Below are 18,192 nucleotides of genomic sequence, written 5' to 3'. Positions count from 1 at the left end.
GCTAATGATGCTACATTAGCATTCATGATGACACGGTGGTCGCGCTCGGAGCAGAACTGTGGTCTGAAGGACCACGCACACACAGATGGTATCCGTTAATAGGCAGTGGTGCATTCAGAGAGAGAGAGAGAGAGAGAGAGAGAGAGAGAGAGAGAGAGAGAGAGAGAGAGAGAGAGAGAGAGAGAGAGAGAGAGAGAGAGAGAGAGAGAGAGAGAGAGAGAGAGAGAGAGAGAGAGAGAGAGAGAGAGAGAGAGAGAGAGAGAACGGTGGAAGGCCCTGGGAGCAGAACCAGAGACTACACGTTACTGCAGCACACACACACACACACACACGCACACACACGGAGGGCCTTCACCTGGGTGCCCGTGTTGAACCAGGATGATCGAGAACATTCTCCATTAAATATGAAGTTGGATTCAGCCCGTGGAGCAAGACACGCGGTGTAACGGCTTCAACAGGCATCTCTCACACACACACACACACACACACACACACACACACACACACGCACACACACACACACACACGCCAGTCGCCACACACACACACGCACACACACATACGCGCAAAACATGGCAGTCCACACACACACACACACACACACACACACACACACACACACACCCACACAAGCACAGACACGCGCGCGCCCTCCTCGACATACAGAATAAAACGCCACGTAGCGCGAGACAATGCCGACCAGTTCCCCGCCAACCGAGCAACGCACCGACGACCTCGCGGCGTTTCGGACGACGACGTGCGCGCGGGTTTATCGATGCTCTGGGTTGTGTTTTGCGGGCGAAAATCCGCCGAATGCCTTTGAAGTTGGAGGAGGAAGGAAGCGCGCTCCGTCCCGTAGGGTTCATGACGGTACCTGTAGGTCTCTCTCTCCCTCTCGCGCTCTCGCTCTCTCTCTCTCTCCGGGGGGTCGGCAGTCGTTCTGGGGCTGGTGCGCGTGTCGTCTACATGGCTCATTGTAATCCCAGGTATGGAAGAAATCCGGTGGAATCCACCGGGGAAGACCGAGACCGCGTCAGGCTCCTCTGGTGTGGAAAACCAGACCGACGTACAAAAGCTGCATGGGGGGCGCGCGCGCGTTAAAAAGATCGCGTGCGCGGGTCCGCGTGAAGCGCTGCCGGTGAAGCGGCAGTCGCTCCTTGTCTGATGCCAGAACCTCCACGGAGCGCGACGATGTTCTCATAGACCCCCCCCCCCCCCAACCCCCAAGCCCTCTCATAAACCCCTCCTCCTCCCCACCGATGGCTTTCAACAAGGTCCGCTGCGCCCCGCGCGCGTGTCATTGATTGGACGATATGGCACGTGCCTTCGTTTGCATTCGCCAAACGGCGAGCCAATTGGGCAACGCGCGGGCGTTCTACCGCCCGAGACGCGTTCCCGCTCCAGTCAAACCGCTGAGGAGACGTTCAGCCCGAGTGGCGTCCGATCCCCGGCAGTGCGCGTGGCCATGCGCTCGCGTGCGCGCCGAGAACGGGAAGACAAAGGGGGAAGCGGCGTGGCGGCGTAATGCGCGTGGCTCTGATTTAGTGACACAAACCGCGCGAGCTGTTGAGGGCGGAGGTTATTACGCGCGCGCGATCTAACCTGCTGCACTGACGGCTCAATCGCTCATGGCCAACAGGGCGTGGAGCCTTTAGGGGCGTCAAGGGCCCGTTGAGGGGGGGGGGATAATGCAGTGTCATCACTTCCCATGACAACCCCCATGGCCCACAATCCTCCGCGTTAATTAGGATTTCGCCGGGGAATTAACAGACGATTCTTGATTGGCCTTTCCACGACCCCCCCCCCCCCCCCCCCCCAAGCCGCAGTCTTCTTGATTAACAGGAGCCCTTGTGTGTGTGTGTGTGTGTGTGTGTGTGTGTGTGTGTGTGTGTGTGTGTGTGTGTGTCTCCTGCAGCGCCTGTTGAAACAACCTCACACCGATTTGATGCAAATTACATCCTCGTTTTCTCAAGGCTGTGAGAAATAGGTCCAATAAAGCAACCATATGATAAATAAAACATATCTGAGATCCATTTCCAGATCAATGCGGAACGTCAAAGCACCGCTTGATAATAATTCTTTGTAACTACAATTTTTTTTTTTTAAAGAACCCTATTAATTTCCTATCGAACATTTCTTTTTGCTCAATAGCTTCTATGTTCTGGGACCAAAACACACCAAACCAATGCAGAACTGTTCTACTAGGTGGCACTAATTAGACACACACAAAGTCTATATTCCTGGATGTTCAAATTAATGTTTGGTGGTAGCTTACCTGTTTGCAGCACCTGAGTGCGGATTCGTTGTCTGTTATGCCGTCACCCCCAACCCTTCTGAAGACGCCTTCTCTCTGTTAAACACAGCTAGCGCCACAGAGGACCTGCTCTGGTGTCACAATCCCTCCAAACCTGTGAGAAATGAAAGAGTTGACAATCCTATCTCTTCCTCCTGCCTGTTGCCAGAGGTCAGTACATTAATCTTTCTGTTCACGTTGGAACCGCCCCATTATCAACTTTCATGTACTGCTCAATTCAACTCCTCTTCCATGTGCCAACTTTTTCTTCGTGTACATTAAGGTCGCCATCATTCGAGCCCATGGACGCCACCTACTGGGACTCAGGACTTTAGTCAACCTGAATCTGGTGGCTCATCATATTACTATGGTGGGCCAAGCAGCAAAGCTGCGAAGGCACCATTGTTGAAAAAGCTAAAACACCATGGTTAACCATTGTTGGTGGAATGGCCATAGAGTAGGAATGTATGCAGTGTAAGCTTCTCCAGGCCCTGCAAGTCACGATGTAGGCTGTGAATCTAATTGAATTTAGGTATTGGCCACCCCCAAAATGCAACAGGATAAAGGAATTCACATCTACCAAATTCAAAATTTTAACCCCAGATCCCCTTTGTCCATATGCACCAACTTTTGTGTTGACCTCGTTAATTTGAAAAATCCTGGCTACGACCCTGTTCTTTTGCATGATGTATATAGTTCTTCTGCATGCTCGGGGGTGGCCAAACTTGTCTGCTTATGGGCCACATACAGTAAAATATACACCGTCAAGGGCAAATACTAAATGAAGAGTGGCGCTTTTGCAACCAGTTAAAAGTATAAGAACAGCTATGAAAAACCAAGACTTTCAATGATGCTATAGAAATCAATCATGCAAATCTGTTCAATTGTTAATATGAACAAGCAATTTAATGTCATGGCGGGAGCAACAGGCCGCATTTGGCCCCCGTACCTTAGTTTGGCCACCCCCTGCTGTATATAGTTGAGGAGCGGCATGGACAAACGGACGGCCGGGGTGTGGATGGGGGGCCAAGGCAACTTTCTACCCAGCTGCACTTTATTCCTTAAAGGAACACTTCACCTATTTGCATTAAGCTTCGTATCGTTACAATATTTTCTATTTTATTAGACATAATTGTAGGTGCAAACTGTGTACCTGTGTACTCACCAAATTGTGTAGCATCCACAGTAGCTGCTATCGTTGCTTTACACGGGGAATGGGTTAGCCTAGCGATTGTAATACTTGCACTTGGTTCTATGAACATCTTTACTGTACCGACAGCGATATATTGTTTCACTTCTTATGACAAATGTACTTATTGTAACAAATGCACTTATTGTAAGTCGCTTTGGATAAAAGCGTCTGCTAAATGCCCTAAATGTAAATGTAAATGTAAATGCAAACAATCTATTATCAATGGGTGTGTCTAATGGGTACCAACTGATCAGTTCAGCATTGCTTTAGGGTGTTTGGCTCCCATAGCATGAAAGCTATTGAGCAAAAAGCTATCTTCCTTATGAATAGCCTAGGATTCTTTAAAAAATAAAATAAAGTTGTAAGTGGAAAATATGGTATTATCTTAGGAAATGAATGGAGTATCTTATTAGCGGTCCCTATGTGAAAAGCAAGCAGTCAGGAGCCAGCGGTGGTTTGGTGGTCCGCCAAGACTGACTGAAAGCACGGCAGGAACCGCTGATGACCCCAAATTAAACATGCGATTATCTGTTGAATATCCAACAACAAACTAACTTCCCCACGGGGTATCGTGAACCGCGGTGCACGTCGTCGTTGTTAAGTCATAATGAGTTACAAACCGGTACGGACCGCTCCGGACACTGTCAGCGCTCTACAGCAGCAGGAGGGCGGAGCTACGGTACACTGATATAGGGGATATGAAAGAAGCAGTAGAGCTACGGTACACTGATATAGCGGATATTAAAGCAGCAGTTGAGCTAAGGTACACTGATATAGGAGATACTAAAGCAGCAGTAGAGCTACGGTACACTGATATAGGAGATATTAAAGCAGCAGTAGAGCTATGGTACACTGATATAGGAGATATTAAAGCAGCAGTAGAACTACGGTACACTGATATAGAGGTTATTAAAGCAGCAGTAGAGCTAAGGTACACTGAGATAGGGAGATATTAAAGCAGCAGTAGGGCTACGGTACACTGATATAGTTGATATTAAAGCAGCAGTAGAGCTAAGGTACACTGATATAGGAGATATTAAAGCAGCAGTAGAGCTAAGGTACACTGATATAGGAGATATTAAAGCAGCAGTAGGGCGGAGCTACGGTACACTGATATAGATGATATTAAAGCAGCAGTAGAGGTAAGGTACACTGATATAGCAGATTTCAAAGCAGCAGTCGAGCTAAGGTACACTGATATAGCAGATATTAAAGCAGCAGTAGGGCTATGGTACACTGATATAGGGGATATTAAAGCAGCAGTAGGGCTACGGTTCACTGAATTATACAATATTAAAGCAGCAGTGGTATTAAGGTACACTGATATAGGTGATATTAAAGCAGCAGTAGGGCTATGGGACACTGATATAATAAATATTAAAGCAGCAGTAGGGCGGAGCTACGGTACACTGATATAGGGGATATTAAAGCAGCAGTAGAGCTAAGGTACACTGATATAGGGGATATTAAAGCAGCAGTAGACCTAAGGTACACTGATATAGTGGATATTAAAGCAGCAGTAGGGCGGAGCTACGGTACACTGATATAGGGAAGATATTAAAGCAGCAGTAGAGCTAAGGTACACTGATATAGAGGATATTAAAGCAGCAGTAGGGCTATGGTACACTGATATAGGAGATATTAAAGCAGCAGGAGGGATAAAGTTGTAAGTGGAAAATATGGTATTATCTTAGGAAATGAATGGAGTATCTTATTAGCGGTCCCTATGTGAAAAGCAAGCAGTCAGGAGCCAGCGGTGGTTTGGTGGTCCGCCAAGACTGACTGAAAGCATGGCAGGAACCGCTGATGACCCCAAATTAAACATGCGATTATCTGTTGAATATCCAACAACAAACTAACTTCCCCACGGGGTATCGTGAACCGCGGTGCACGTCGTTGTTGTTAAGTCATAATGAGTTACAAACCGGTACGGACCGCTCCGGACACTGTCGGCGCTCTACAGCAGCAGGAGGGCGGAGCTACGGTACACTGATATAGGGGATATGAAAGCAGCAGTAGAGCTACGGTACACTGATATAGAGGATATTAAAGCAGCAGTAGAGCTAAGGTACACTGATATAGTAGATATTAAAGCAGCAGTAGAGCTACGGTACACTGATATAGGGGATATTAAAGCAGCAGTATGGCTACGGTACACTGATATAGTGGATTTTAAAGCAGCGGTAGAGATCGGTCGGACTAGGAGGGCTGGTCTAGAAGCTTGCCAAGCTCGGTCCCAGTGAAGGATCTCACTGGAGAAGGGGTCTCATTGGGGAAGAGATCTCATTGGGGAAGAGGTCTCATTGGGGAAGAGATCTCATTGGGGAAGAGATCTCATTGGGTAAGGGCTCTAGTTGGGGAAGAGGTCTCATTGGGTAAGGGCTCTAGTTGGGGAAGAGGTCTCATTGGTAAGGGCTCTAGTTGGGGAAGAGGTCTCATTGGGTAAGGGCTCTAGTTGGGGAAGAGGTCTCATTGGGTAAGGGCTCTAGTTGGGGAAGAGGTCTCATTGGGTAAGGGCTCTAGTTGGGGAAGAGGTCTCATTGGGTAAGGGCTCTAGTTGGGGAAGAGGTCTCATTGGGTAAGGGCTCTAGTTGGGGAAGGGGTCTCATTGGGGAAGAGGTCTCACTGGGTAAGGGCTCTAGTTGGGGAAGAGGTCTCATTGGGTAAGGGCTCTAGTTGGGGAAGAGGTCTCATTGGGTAAGGGCTCTAGTTGGGGAAGGGGTCTCATTGGGGAAGAGGTCTCACTGGGTAACGGCTCTAGTTGGGGAAGAGGTCTCATTGGGTAAGGGCTCTAGTTGTGGAAGAGGTCTCATTGGGTAAGGGCTCTAGTTGGGGAAGAGGTCTCATTGGGTAAAGGCTCTAGTTGGGGAAGAGGTCTCATTGGGTAAGCCCCCCTAGAGCCCTCCTCCTCCCGGGACCAGGACCTCAGGTCCCCTAGTGGCTGATGCTGGTAGTAGACAGGTAGGACAGACAGAGAGACAGACAGGAAGGACAGGCAGACAGGTGGGACAGACAGATGGGTAGGACAGCAGACAGGTAGGACAGACAGACAGGTAGGACAGGCGGGCCACAGATCCCAGATTGTCTTCTTTTTCCTGAGAGTTTGATGGCTGAAGTGATAATGGGCCAACTCTATATCTAAGGAACCCTAGCTCTAGGGGGGGGCAACCCTAAATGCAGTGGGGGGGCTAACCCTAGCTCTGGGGGGGGGGGGGGGCAACCCTAGCTCTTGGGGCAGGGGGAGGGCTGGAGGCCAACCCTAGCGTGTCCTGGGGAGAGGTACCTGCTTCATGGGAAGGAAACAGAGTGGTTAGCTATTGGGAGTCTCTTCCCTGTTCCTAAACCCTTATATTACATATTAACATCCCCACAAATATGAACACCCTCAACCATTAGTGTCTCTGCGTGTTAGAGCATTAATAAACCAATAAGCTTAGCGTGCTTACCTCGGGGAGCGCTAAAAGCCCTGAACACGGCCGACCTCCGCGCTGAACACCTGCGTGACATCAGGTCCCGAGGACCGATGTGAGTGAGCCCCCCCCCCCTAAGAGCTTTGTCCCAACGCACAAAGCGCAGCACAATCAAAACAGCTAAAAGCCGTCAGTGGCGCGGGGCGCGGCTCCATGTAATATTGAGGCGGGTGGGGGGTCCACAGGGACGGCCGGGGGCCCTGACGGCAGTGCTCCGGTGCTGGAGCACTGCCGGAGTGGCTCCCTGACGCAGCCCTTTTTCCGCTTGGTTCCCCAAAGCTTCCCTTAGAGGCCGAAAGGCGCTCAGTTTGAGGAGAAGAGAGAGAGTTCCACCCCGATACGCTGTCTCTACGCCTCCTGCACCAGAGGTTCTGGGCCCAGTTTCCCGATAACGATGGATCCACGCTCATACCTAACCTTTCAAACTTTCGGAAAGGTGGCTTTCCCAAAACTCCTCTGAACATGAACGCGCGTGCACTGCTCTAACAACGTTCGTAGGCTTAACTGTCCACTGGCACGGCGCTGAAATGTGCTCAGTAAGAGGGGGAGACGCAGGAATGTTATTGGATGAAACTGTATATTTTGTGGCAGCAAAAATTATTCTCCCAATCAAGGCCAACAGCAGAATATCCTACGAAAAGAATAGACTACAATAATATGAATTCTAAAAATATTAAAACACAATTGATTAGGCCTAAGCCGACACATTCTATATCAGTCCTAATCCTGAACGCACTGTGGGTATATTAATTCACGGCTTTTCCCCCCCTGAAATAATTGGTTGTGTGACAACTACATTTATCTTAATGTGCTGACTTCTGAAACACGCTTAGCGCAGCAATTCCGCATGAGGTTCCATTGATTGGCGCACACTCTCTACTCTAATCTAGAATATTATGTAAACATTAAAATTGCAACATTCCATTCATTCATTATCATTTAAACGCAGAAGCTAGGCATTGACACGGCTATTGCTGACCCGATTAGTAGACCTTGGTCTACATCCTGCCCGTATTGTTAGGCAGGGGTATGATTGTGCTGGTAATGTAAGCGGGAAAGCGTGCAGCGTTCAGGCACGCATCCTCAAAGTTTCCTGCAGCAGTGTACGTTCAATGAAACACACTCTCAACTTGGCGATTGTGCACGCCAAGGTCAGGGATGTTCGGAACCGTCTAGACACGGTCCAAGAAATAGTGAGCTTCATCACAGCCTCACCGAAGCGGCTACAGTGCTTTATGGCAAACAATCGCAACAAAAAACGCCATGCTGACACCTGCTGGTCTCAGCATGATTCATACGTCTGTCTATGATAACTATGAGGACATTTTAACCACGATGGTTGAATTAAAATAAGAGGGAGACAGCAAGTGCAGCTCGAAAGCCACCTCCGACACAAGAGCAATGGAATCATGTTATTTTATTATATAACTTGTGACGTGAAGTTTTATCTGTAAATTTCGGCTACGCAAACCTTTTGTGAATTTTTAATTGCTGCAATAAATGTTGTCGTTGTTGACTTCGAACAGGTCTGTCTTTGCTGTTTAAACCTAACAGTAGTCTACGAGTAATATATCGTCAGTAACCACTGTTTTTGGGGTATTGTGAAATTGCTGTTTTAATAAAACACATCCAATACCACTGGATGTCCAGCTGGTGACTCTACTGAGGCTAAAGTTGCGATGCTCTTAGCCCTCTACGAGTACCACTGGAGCCCTCGTTAGCTACGAGTGTTTCTTCGACATTCGTTACACAACAATGCATTTGGGAAACGGTGTGAAAACTGTCTGATGCTCGAACGACGAACTTCCCGAACCACTTAGGCTAACAATGGGCCCTGGACCCCAGAGTCCCCACGTGTCACGCCCTAACACAAGGGTCCCCTAGCGCACACAATGAAACAAGACAGGAAGCCAGCTCTTCTGAAAAGTAATTCTTTTAATAATATTTTACAATCCTTTATTCATTTTATGTCATTATTTACTTTGTTTTTTCCTCCACGGACACTTCACAAGTGTCATTTTTCCATGCTGTCATGACGACAACAAACAAAAAAAGAAAAACAAAAAGGAGAGGTTGAAAAACTAGAGTCTCTTAGCAATCTGCTGAGGCCGAGCCGGAGTTCACCTGGTGGCTCTCGAACCGTTTGGACCTCTTTGATTTTGCTCGCCAAAATGTGCTAAATGAAACATTAAAAGCCGGAACGTTGGTCGAGTGAATCGCTCTATTTTTCTGTAAAACAACCGGCTTACAAACCTGAAGAGAGACCCCACGGGACCATCGTGTCTAAAATCCGACGCTGTAGAAACGTCGCATTATACGAACAGTACGACGAGTACAAAGTAGAAGACGTCTCTCTTACAGGTTTTGCTCCGAACAATGGAGGATAATAATCATTTTACAAAAGACAGATGAAATGAAAAGGCCGTTGGAACGTTAGCTAGCTGGGCTAGGAAAAACAGAAGCTAATTTAGGCGGGAAAGTGATGCTGGGGGAGGGGGGGGCTGTGGTTCTGTGCTGTAGTGACAGCAGCTGCTGGTACATTTCCTCATTTATTATGTTAACCACTTCCTGAGAACGAAGGAAACATCGACCTGGAGTAACACAGAGGGGGAGAGGGGGAGACAGAAAGGGAGGAGCCTACAGAGCAGAAGGTATGTTGGCAAAACCTCATCATGATTCTGTTTGCCATATTTAGATTAATGCAGTCAAAGGGAGTGGATTCAGAAGTGTGGTTTTAGTTTAGTTACTGGGCAGTGATCTTTGAGTGTGCGTGTGTATATGTGTGCGAGGGTGTGTTAGGTTATTTACAACAGGTTGACTTGGCAACGGATGTGACAGTTGTGACGTCGGTATGAACTGTAGAGAACGGGGGGGGGGGGGGGGGGGGGGGGGGGGGGGGGGGGCTTATCTCGGGTCCAGTCACAGAAGGTTTGGGGATGATTGGCCCTTTCGGTTTGCGATGCGTTCGCCTACAGGGAGCCGTGGGGCTCTCATTGGCTCCTGGAGCCCAACACTGATCTCAGCGAGGTGGACTCATGATGTATCGCTCCTACCGATGGGGAGGTGTTAGCGGCCCCCACCCTGAGGGGCTAGGTGTTAGCGGCCCCCACCCTGAGGGGCTAGGTGTTAGCGGCCCCCACCCTGAGGGGGCTAGGTGTTAGTGGCCCCCACCCTGAGGGGCTAGGTGTTGGGGGGGGGGGGGGGGCAGCTCAGGATCAGACATGAGGCCTCATGGGGCGGTTCCTCAGGTGGGCTTGGATGACCATTGCTAGGGCCATCGGGGGTGGAGGCCTGTGGAGGCCTTGGGACGCCCCCCCCCCCCCACTGAGCCCTTTGATGGAACAGCAGTTCAGTGCAAGGACGATAAGACCCCCCCTATTGGCTGGTTGACTCCAGGGAGCCAGACGCAGTGCTCTGATTGGACACTGCGTCTTTGCTTTGGAGGGTAGCACCTGGGGAGGGGCCCTGTGATGGGGGGGGACTGGCTGAAGGAACCTAGCTGAAGGAGCCTAGCTGAAGGAGCCTAGCTGAAGGAGCCTAGCTGAAGGAGCCTAGCTGAAGGAGCCTAGCCGTGGCCCCTGGTGTTAAGGGGAGAAGGAGGAGCTATGGACGCACTGACTGTTGGACCGCCCTGCCGCCAGTCAAGTGGGGGCGGGGCGTACTTTGCACGGTGACCAATCATCTTTGGTTCTGAAGGGGCGGGGGGTCATAGGTCCAGAACGAGCCAGACTAGCAAATCAAAGTCCAACGGAGGAGCAGGAGGAGGGTGTGTCGTAGTTTTTCCAGAGGGTGTGGGATAAAAAACAACATTAAACAGAGGGGGGGAGGGGGGGGCACTTCCTTCCACGTCTCAGAACCCGCCCTGCGGGGGGAGGGGCTCCATCAGGAATGTCAGCGGAAGTCCCTCTGGTGTTCTTCTGTTCCCTGGGACCAGGACCGGGGCCGGGGCCGGGGCCAGGACCAGGACCAAGACCTGGACCAGGACCAGGACCAGGACCAGGACCAGGACCAGGACCAGGACCAGGACCGGGGCCAGGACCAGGTCTCACTGGAGGTCCCGGTCCTCTAGGTAGCGGTACTCGAAGGTGAAGCCCTCCTTCTTCCGCTGGCCCCACTTTTCGTAGTCGAAGTAGATGTAGGTCCCCTGGAGAGAGAGAAGCACAGTTAGTAGATGTAGGGCCCCTGGAGAGAGAGCAGCACAGTTAGTAGATGTAGGGCCCCTGGAGAGAGAGCAGCACAGTTAGTAGATGTAGGTCCCCTGGAGAGAGAGCAGCACAGTTAGTAGATGTAGGGCCCCTGGAGAGAGAGCAGCACAGTTAGTAGATGTAGGGCCCCTGGAGAGAGAGCAGCACAGTTAGTAGATGTAGGGCCCCTGGGGAGAGAGCAGCACAGTTAGTAGATGTAGGGCCCCTGGAGAGAGAGCAGCACAGTTAGTAGATGTAGGGCCCCTGGAGAGAGAGCAGCACAGTTAGTAGATGTAGGGCCCCTGGAGAGAGAGCAGCACAGTTAGTAGATGTAGGGCCCCTGGGGAGAGAGCAGCACAGTTAGTAGATGTAGGGCCCCTGGAGAGAGAGCAGCACAGTTAGTAGATGTAGGGCCCCTGGAGAGAGAGCAGAGTCTCTGGGGACGGGAGGAACAAACCCGGGCCTAAGATACAAAAATAACACTAAAGACAGAACCGGAGGTTCTACTGCCCTAGGGGTTCTACTGCCCTAGTGGTTCTACTGGCCTAGGGGTTCTACTGGCCTAGGGGTTCTACTGCCTCAGGGGTTCTACTGCCCTAGTGGCTCTATTGCCCTAGGGGTTCTACTGCCCTAGGGGTTCTACTGCCCTAGGGGTTCTACTGCCCCAGTGGTTCTACTGCCTCAGGGGTTCTACTGCCCCAGGGGTTCTACTGCCTCAGGGGTTCTACTGCCCTAGGGGTTCTACTGCCCCAGTGGTTCCACTGCCCTAGGGGTTCTACTGCCCTAGTGGTTCTACTGCCCCAGTGGTTCCACTGCCCTAGGGGTTCCACTGCCCTAGTGGTTCTACTGCCCCAGTGGTTCTACTGCCCTAGTGGTTCCACTACCCTAGGGGTTCCACTGCCCTAGGAGTTCCACTGCCCTAGGGGTTCTACTGCCCTAGGGCCTGGTGGTTCTACTGCCCTGAGGGTTCCACTGCCCTAGTGGTTCTACTGCCCTAGTGGTTCTACTGCCCTAGGGCCCGGTGGTTCTACTGCCCTAGGTGTTCTACTGCCCTAGGGCCTGGTGGTTCTACTGCCCTAGTGGTTCTAATACCCTAGGGCCCGATGGTTCTACTGCCCTAGTGGTTCTAATGCCTTACTGCCCTAGTGCCATAGTGGTTCTACTGCCCTAGTGCCCTAGTGGTTCTACTGGCCTAGTGGTTCTAATGCCCTACTGCCCTAGTGGTTCTACTGCCCTAGTGCCCTAGTGGTTCTAATGCCCTACTGCCCTAGTGGTTCTACTGCCCTCGGGCCCGGTGGTTCTACTGTAATGGGGACGGCTTTCAAACCAGACCTAGGAACGTTGTGGAAGGAACATGGCTAAAGGAACTTGGCTGAAGGAACCTTGAGAGGAACCATGTTGAAGGAACCTTGAGATGAACCATGTTGAAGGAACCTTGAGAGGAACCATGTTGAAGGAACCTAGCTGAAGGAACCTTGAGAGGAACCATGCTGAAGGAACCTTGAGGGGAACCATGTTGAAGGAACCTAGCTGAAGGAACCATGTTGAAGGAACCTAGCTTAAGGAACCATGTTGAAGGAGCCTAGCTGAAGGAACCATGTTGAAGGAGCCTAGCTGAAGGAATCTTGAGAGGAATCATGTTGAAGGAACCCTGAGAGGAACCATGTTGAAGGAACCTTGAGAGGAACCATGTAGAAGGAACCCTGAGAGGAACCATGTTGAAGGAACCTAGCTGAAGGAACCCTGAGAGGAACCATGTTGAAGGAACCTTGAGCGGGCCGTACCTGTTCAAACTCGTCCGTGATGGTCTTTGGTTCCTCGTGGCGCTGGAACCACATCATGTACTTGGTGTGGAACCTCCACGACTGCTTCTTCAAGGCCTTCGCTGCCAAATACTGAGCCTTCGTTCCCTGGGGGAGAGAGGAGGAGACAAGGTGAGAGGAGGAGATGAGGGGGGAGGAGAGGAGATAAGGAGGATATAAGGGGGGAGGGGAGGAGATGAGATGAGGGGGAGGGGAGGAGATAAGGGGGGAGGAGGTGAAAGGAGGAGGCGATAAGGGGGGAGGAGAGGAGATGAGAGGGGAGGAGATAAGGGAGAAGGAGGTGAGAGGAGGAGGGGGGAGGAGGAGGAGATGAGGGGGAGGAGGAGATGAGGGGTGAGGGGGGAGGAGATGAGGGGTGAGGAGGAGGAGGAGGAGATGAGGGGGGGAGGAGGAGGAGATGAGGGGGGGAGGAGGAGGAGATGAGGGGGGAGGAGGAGGAGGAGGAGATGAGGGGGGGAGGAGGAGGAGATGAGGGCGGGGGGAGGAGGAGATGAGGGGGGGAGGAGGAGGAGATGAGGGGGGAGGAGGAGATGAGGGCGGGGGGAGGAGGAGATGAGGGGGGGAGGAGGAGGAGATGAGGGGGGGAGGAGGAGGAGATGAGGGGGGAGGAGGAGATGAGGGCGGGGGGAGGAGGAGATGAGGGGGGGAGGAGGAGGAGATGAGGGGGGGAGGAGGAGGAGGAGGAGGAGGAGATGAGGGGGGAGGAGGAGGAGGAGATGAGGGGGGAGGAGGAGGAGGAGATGAGGGGGGAGTAGGAGGAGATGAGGGGGGAGGAGAAGGAGGAGGAGATGAGGGGGGAGGAGGAGGAGGAGATGAGGGGGGAGGAGGAGGAGATGAGGGGGGAGGAGGAGATGAGGGCGGGGGGAGGAGGAGATGAGGGGAGAGGAGGAGGAGATGAGGGGAGAGGAGGAGGAGATGAGGGGGTCGGAGGAGATGAGGGCGGGGGGAGGAGGAGATGAGGGGGGGAGGAGGAGGAGATGAGGGGGGGGAGGAGATGAGGGGGGGAGGAGGAGATGAGGGGGGGAGGAGGAGGAGATGAGGGGGGGGGAGGAGATGAGGGGGGGAGGAGGAGGAGGAGGAGATTAGGGGGGAGGAGGAGGAGGAGATGAGGGGGGAGTAGGGGGAAAGGAGGAGGAGATGAGGGGGGAGGAGAAGGAGGAGGAGATGAGGGGGGAGGAGGAGGAGGAGATGAGGGGGGGAGGAGATGAGGGGGGGAGGAGATGAGGGGGAGGAGGAGATGAGGGGGGGAGGAGGAGGAGATGAGGGGGGGGAGGAGGAGGAGATGAGGGGGGAGGAGGAGGAGGAGATGAGGGGGGAGGAGGAGGGGGGAGGAGGAGGACAGATGAATCTAACGGTGAGCAGAGAGGAGCAGGAGGTGATGTGAATGACCAGCGCTCTGCAGAGGGTGGGAGGCAGCACCTCAGCAGTCAGACACTAGTTCTACGGGGGGGGCCTACCTCCAGGTAGTAGAAGATGAAGAAGAGCGTCTCGGTGGAGAGCCGCTGGTAGAACTCCACCGAGTCTGAGTGCGGCGGCGGAACCTGGTGGTGGAAGGGCAGCGTGGGGCACGGGTTCCTCATCAGGTACTGCCTGCAACACACCCCGGAGGTTAGCATAATGCTAACACACAGCAACCCGGAGGTTAGCATAATGCTAACACACAGCAACCCGGAGGTTAGCATAATGCTAACACACAGCAACCCGGAGGTTAGCATAATGCTAACACACAGCAACCCGGAGGTTAGCATAATGCTAACACACAGCAACCCGGAGGTTGGCATAATGCTAACACACAGCAACCCGGAGGTTAGCATAATGCTAACACACAGCAACCCGGAGGTTAGCATAATGCTAACACACAGCAACCCGGAGGTTAGCATAATGCTAACACACAGCAACCCGGAGGTTAGCATAATGCTAACACACAGCAACCCGGAGGTTAGCATAATGCTAACACACAACAACCCAAAGGTTAGCATAATGCTAACACACAGCAACCCAGAGGTTAGCTAGCTAGTATCAGCGGTTCCTCATCAGCTACTGCCTGCAACACACACACACACACACACACACACACACACACACACACACACACACACACACCTGATCCTCTCGGAGTCGGAGGGGTGGGGCATGTGGGTCCAGGCCGCCTCCTCCATGGCCTGCTGGTACAGCTGCTCCTTGGACAGCGGCACAGGCCCCAGGGGGCACACGCCCAGCGAGGGGGGGATGCTGACCTCCGACAGGGAGGTCTGGGGCGCGGAGGGGGGCCCTGACGGGGGCACCACGCTAGGGAACATGTCTGAGGAGAGGAGGGCTCATACGTCACGCATACATCGTGTTTAGATACTTCATATATACATCATGTGTACATCACGCATACATCGTGTTTAGATACTTCATATATACATCATGTGTACATCACGCATACATCGTGTTTAGATACTTCATATATACATCATGTGTACATCACGCATACATCGTGTTTAGATACTTCATATATACATCATGTGTACATCACGCATACATCGTGTTTAGATACTTCATATATACATCATGTGTAGATCACGCATACATCGTGTTTAGATTAGGGATAGATTAGGCGAACATCGGTACTGGCCGATATTCGTCGATACATCAGGAAATAAGATGACATTCACCGAAGGCAGTGGCCGATGTTTATCTGTTGTCATAAATTTTGCGCTGGCTAAATGTTGTGTTGGTTATTTGCGGTCTGACTTCAGTTTCGGAGAACATGCAACAGGTGTTAGGCTACTAATGCCACCCATAACAGCCGCTGGCTGGACACGCCTCTGGCATGATGACGTAAGCAGGCGGGTGCTGCGTGCACGTGTGGTTTGTTTACAAATAAAAATAAAAGAAAAATGTCGGCCGTGTGGGAGTATTTCACTGTCTGGAGAAAGATCAGCAATATGCAGTTTGTTGTTTTGTTGGGCAATGTAAGTACTGAACGCTTCTCATTGAGTAGGCAGTTGTATAGTAGGGATGGGCAACGATCGTCGAATAGTCGAATAGTCTGAGTCACGTAGAAAATCGAACAATGAACGTTGAATCGTTATTTATTACACGGCTCTTCTCAATGCTGTTGAACACTCCGTTCACTTGCATGGGCCTTCACAACTTCCGGTGATGAATAATTTTTTGATAATTCACCATTGCTAAGCATTTAATAACCGCTGTCAAGGAAAGTGGATTTTTTTTTTTCTGTGATATCACTCCGCAAGTATTCTGGTCAACCCCAGCGTCCTCGGTTGCTAAGCGACGTCAACGTCTTTGGCGGACTATTCTCAGCTGATCAACCATACGAATGCTGGTAACAAATAAATTGTAAAAAGACACACCGTGTGGAGTTATTTCTTTGGCCATAGTTTCCATATGCTAAAGACGTGTCTAGTTCACCGTCATGAAGGCTGTGTTCAGTAAAATAAACAGCGATCTGTTTCGGCGCATGTAGGCCTATCTGCCTAAGCCCACGTTGAAATATTTTTGATGTGGAATGTTAATGGCACAGTTGTTGAAATAAACAGATTGATTTCATACAAATCATAAAAGCCTCTCCCGGTGTCATTGTGTGTGCGTGTATACGAGGTGCGTGTCTGCGTATGTGCATGGAGGGTTAGGGTTTGTTTCCCTGGCACAAAAGGGGGAATAAATAACAACAAAAAAACATCAGTATCGGCTATCGGCCAAATTGTTATTTTAAACATTGGTATCGGCCCAGAATTTCACCATCGGTGCATCCCTACTTTAGATACATCATATATACATCATGTGTAGATTACGCATATATCATATACACACCATGTACATATCATATATACACACCATGTACATATCATATATACACACCATGTACATATCATATATACACACCATGTACATATCATATATACACACCATGTACATATCATATATACACACCATGTACATATCATATATACATGTTAATATCACACATATATCATATATACACCATGTACATATCATATATACACCATGTACATATCATATATACACCATGTACATATCATATATACACCATGTACATATCATATATACATCATGTGTATATGATATGTACATCATGTGTATCACGTTGTGTGAGGTCATCACGCGTGTCAGTCCTCAGTTCACATTATTTATGAGATATATATTTATTGATGTTTATATATTACCAGTGATATATATGTATTGATTTATATATATGACCATTGTTATATATTTATTGATGTATATATATATTACCAGTGATATATATATGTATTGATGTATATATATATTACCAGTTATATATTTATCGATGTATATATTACCAGTGTTATTGATGTATATATATATATTTAGTCATGTATATATTTAGTCATGTATATATTTATTGGTGTATATATATTACCAGTGTTATTGATGTATATATATATCACCAGTGTTATTGATGTATATATTTATTGGTGTATATATATATTACCAGTGTTATTGATGTATATATATTACCAGTGTTATTGGTGTATATATTTAGTGATGTATATATTTAGTGATGTATATATATCACCAGTGATATTGGTGTATATATTTAGTCATGTATATATATTACCAGTGTTATTGGTGTATATATATTACAAGTGTTATTGAGGTATATATTTAGTCATGTATATATTTAGTGATGTATATATATCACCAGTTATTGGTGTATATATTTAGTCATATATATATTTATTGGTGTATATATATATATCACCAGTGTTATTGGTGTATATATTTAGTCATGTATATATATTACCAGTGTTATTGGTGTATACATTTAGTCATGTATATATATTACCAGTGTTATTGATGTATATATTTAGTTATTTATATATATTACCAGCGTTATTGGTGTATATATATCACCAGTGTTATTGAGGTATATATTTAGTGATGTATATATTTATTGGTGTATATATATTACCAGTGTTGAGGTGGAGGGCGGACATGTCGGTCTCGATCCCAGAGCTGAGTGCGGCCTGCTGGGCCATAGTCTTCAGACTGCTCATCGACTCCTGGGGCTGCAGAACACAGTGCATGATGGGTAACGTAGTTCAGACCAGTGTGCCCTGTAGTACAGTCTCTTTAAAGGGCAACTACGATCTAGAGGTTTAAACCCACAATACACAAGTAGGCAACAGCTCTATTCACCTCTTGTACTGCCGCAGTCTTCCCCAAACTAGATATA

The 18,192-nt window shown here is 49.5% G+C and overlaps 1 protein-coding gene across 3 annotated transcripts in view; it reads right to left on the bottom strand.

Moving 5' to 3' along the window:
• Positions 1-9,862: 9,862 nt before the first annotated feature.
• Positions 9,863-18,192, bottom strand: part of LOC307085325 (CCR4-NOT transcription complex subunit 3-like) — a 32,730-nt gene continuing 24,400 nt past the window's right edge. For all 3 annotated transcript variants that reach the window (XM_079750093.1, XM_079750094.1, XM_079750095.1), the window contains exons 15-19: positions 17,929-18,025; positions 15,066-15,264; positions 14,420-14,552; positions 12,924-13,049; positions 9,863-11,099 (exon numbers count right to left, since the gene is read on the bottom strand). In XM_079750093.1, the coding sequence (XP_079606219.1) occupies positions 11,001-11,099; positions 12,924-13,049; positions 14,420-14,552; positions 15,066-15,264; positions 17,929-18,025 (654 nt within the window). In that variant the 3' untranslated portion in view covers positions 9,863-11,000. The remainder of the gene's footprint in view (positions 11,100-12,923; positions 13,050-14,419; positions 14,553-15,065; positions 15,265-17,928; positions 18,026-18,192) is intronic.

This window comes from Pollachius pollachius, assembly GCF_949987615.1.
Source record: "Pollachius pollachius genome assembly, chromosome: 13".
Classification (NCBI taxonomy): domain Eukaryota; kingdom Metazoa; phylum Chordata; class Actinopteri; order Gadiformes; family Gadidae; genus Pollachius; species Pollachius pollachius.
This window is presented reverse-complemented; position numbering and strand designations above follow the sequence as displayed.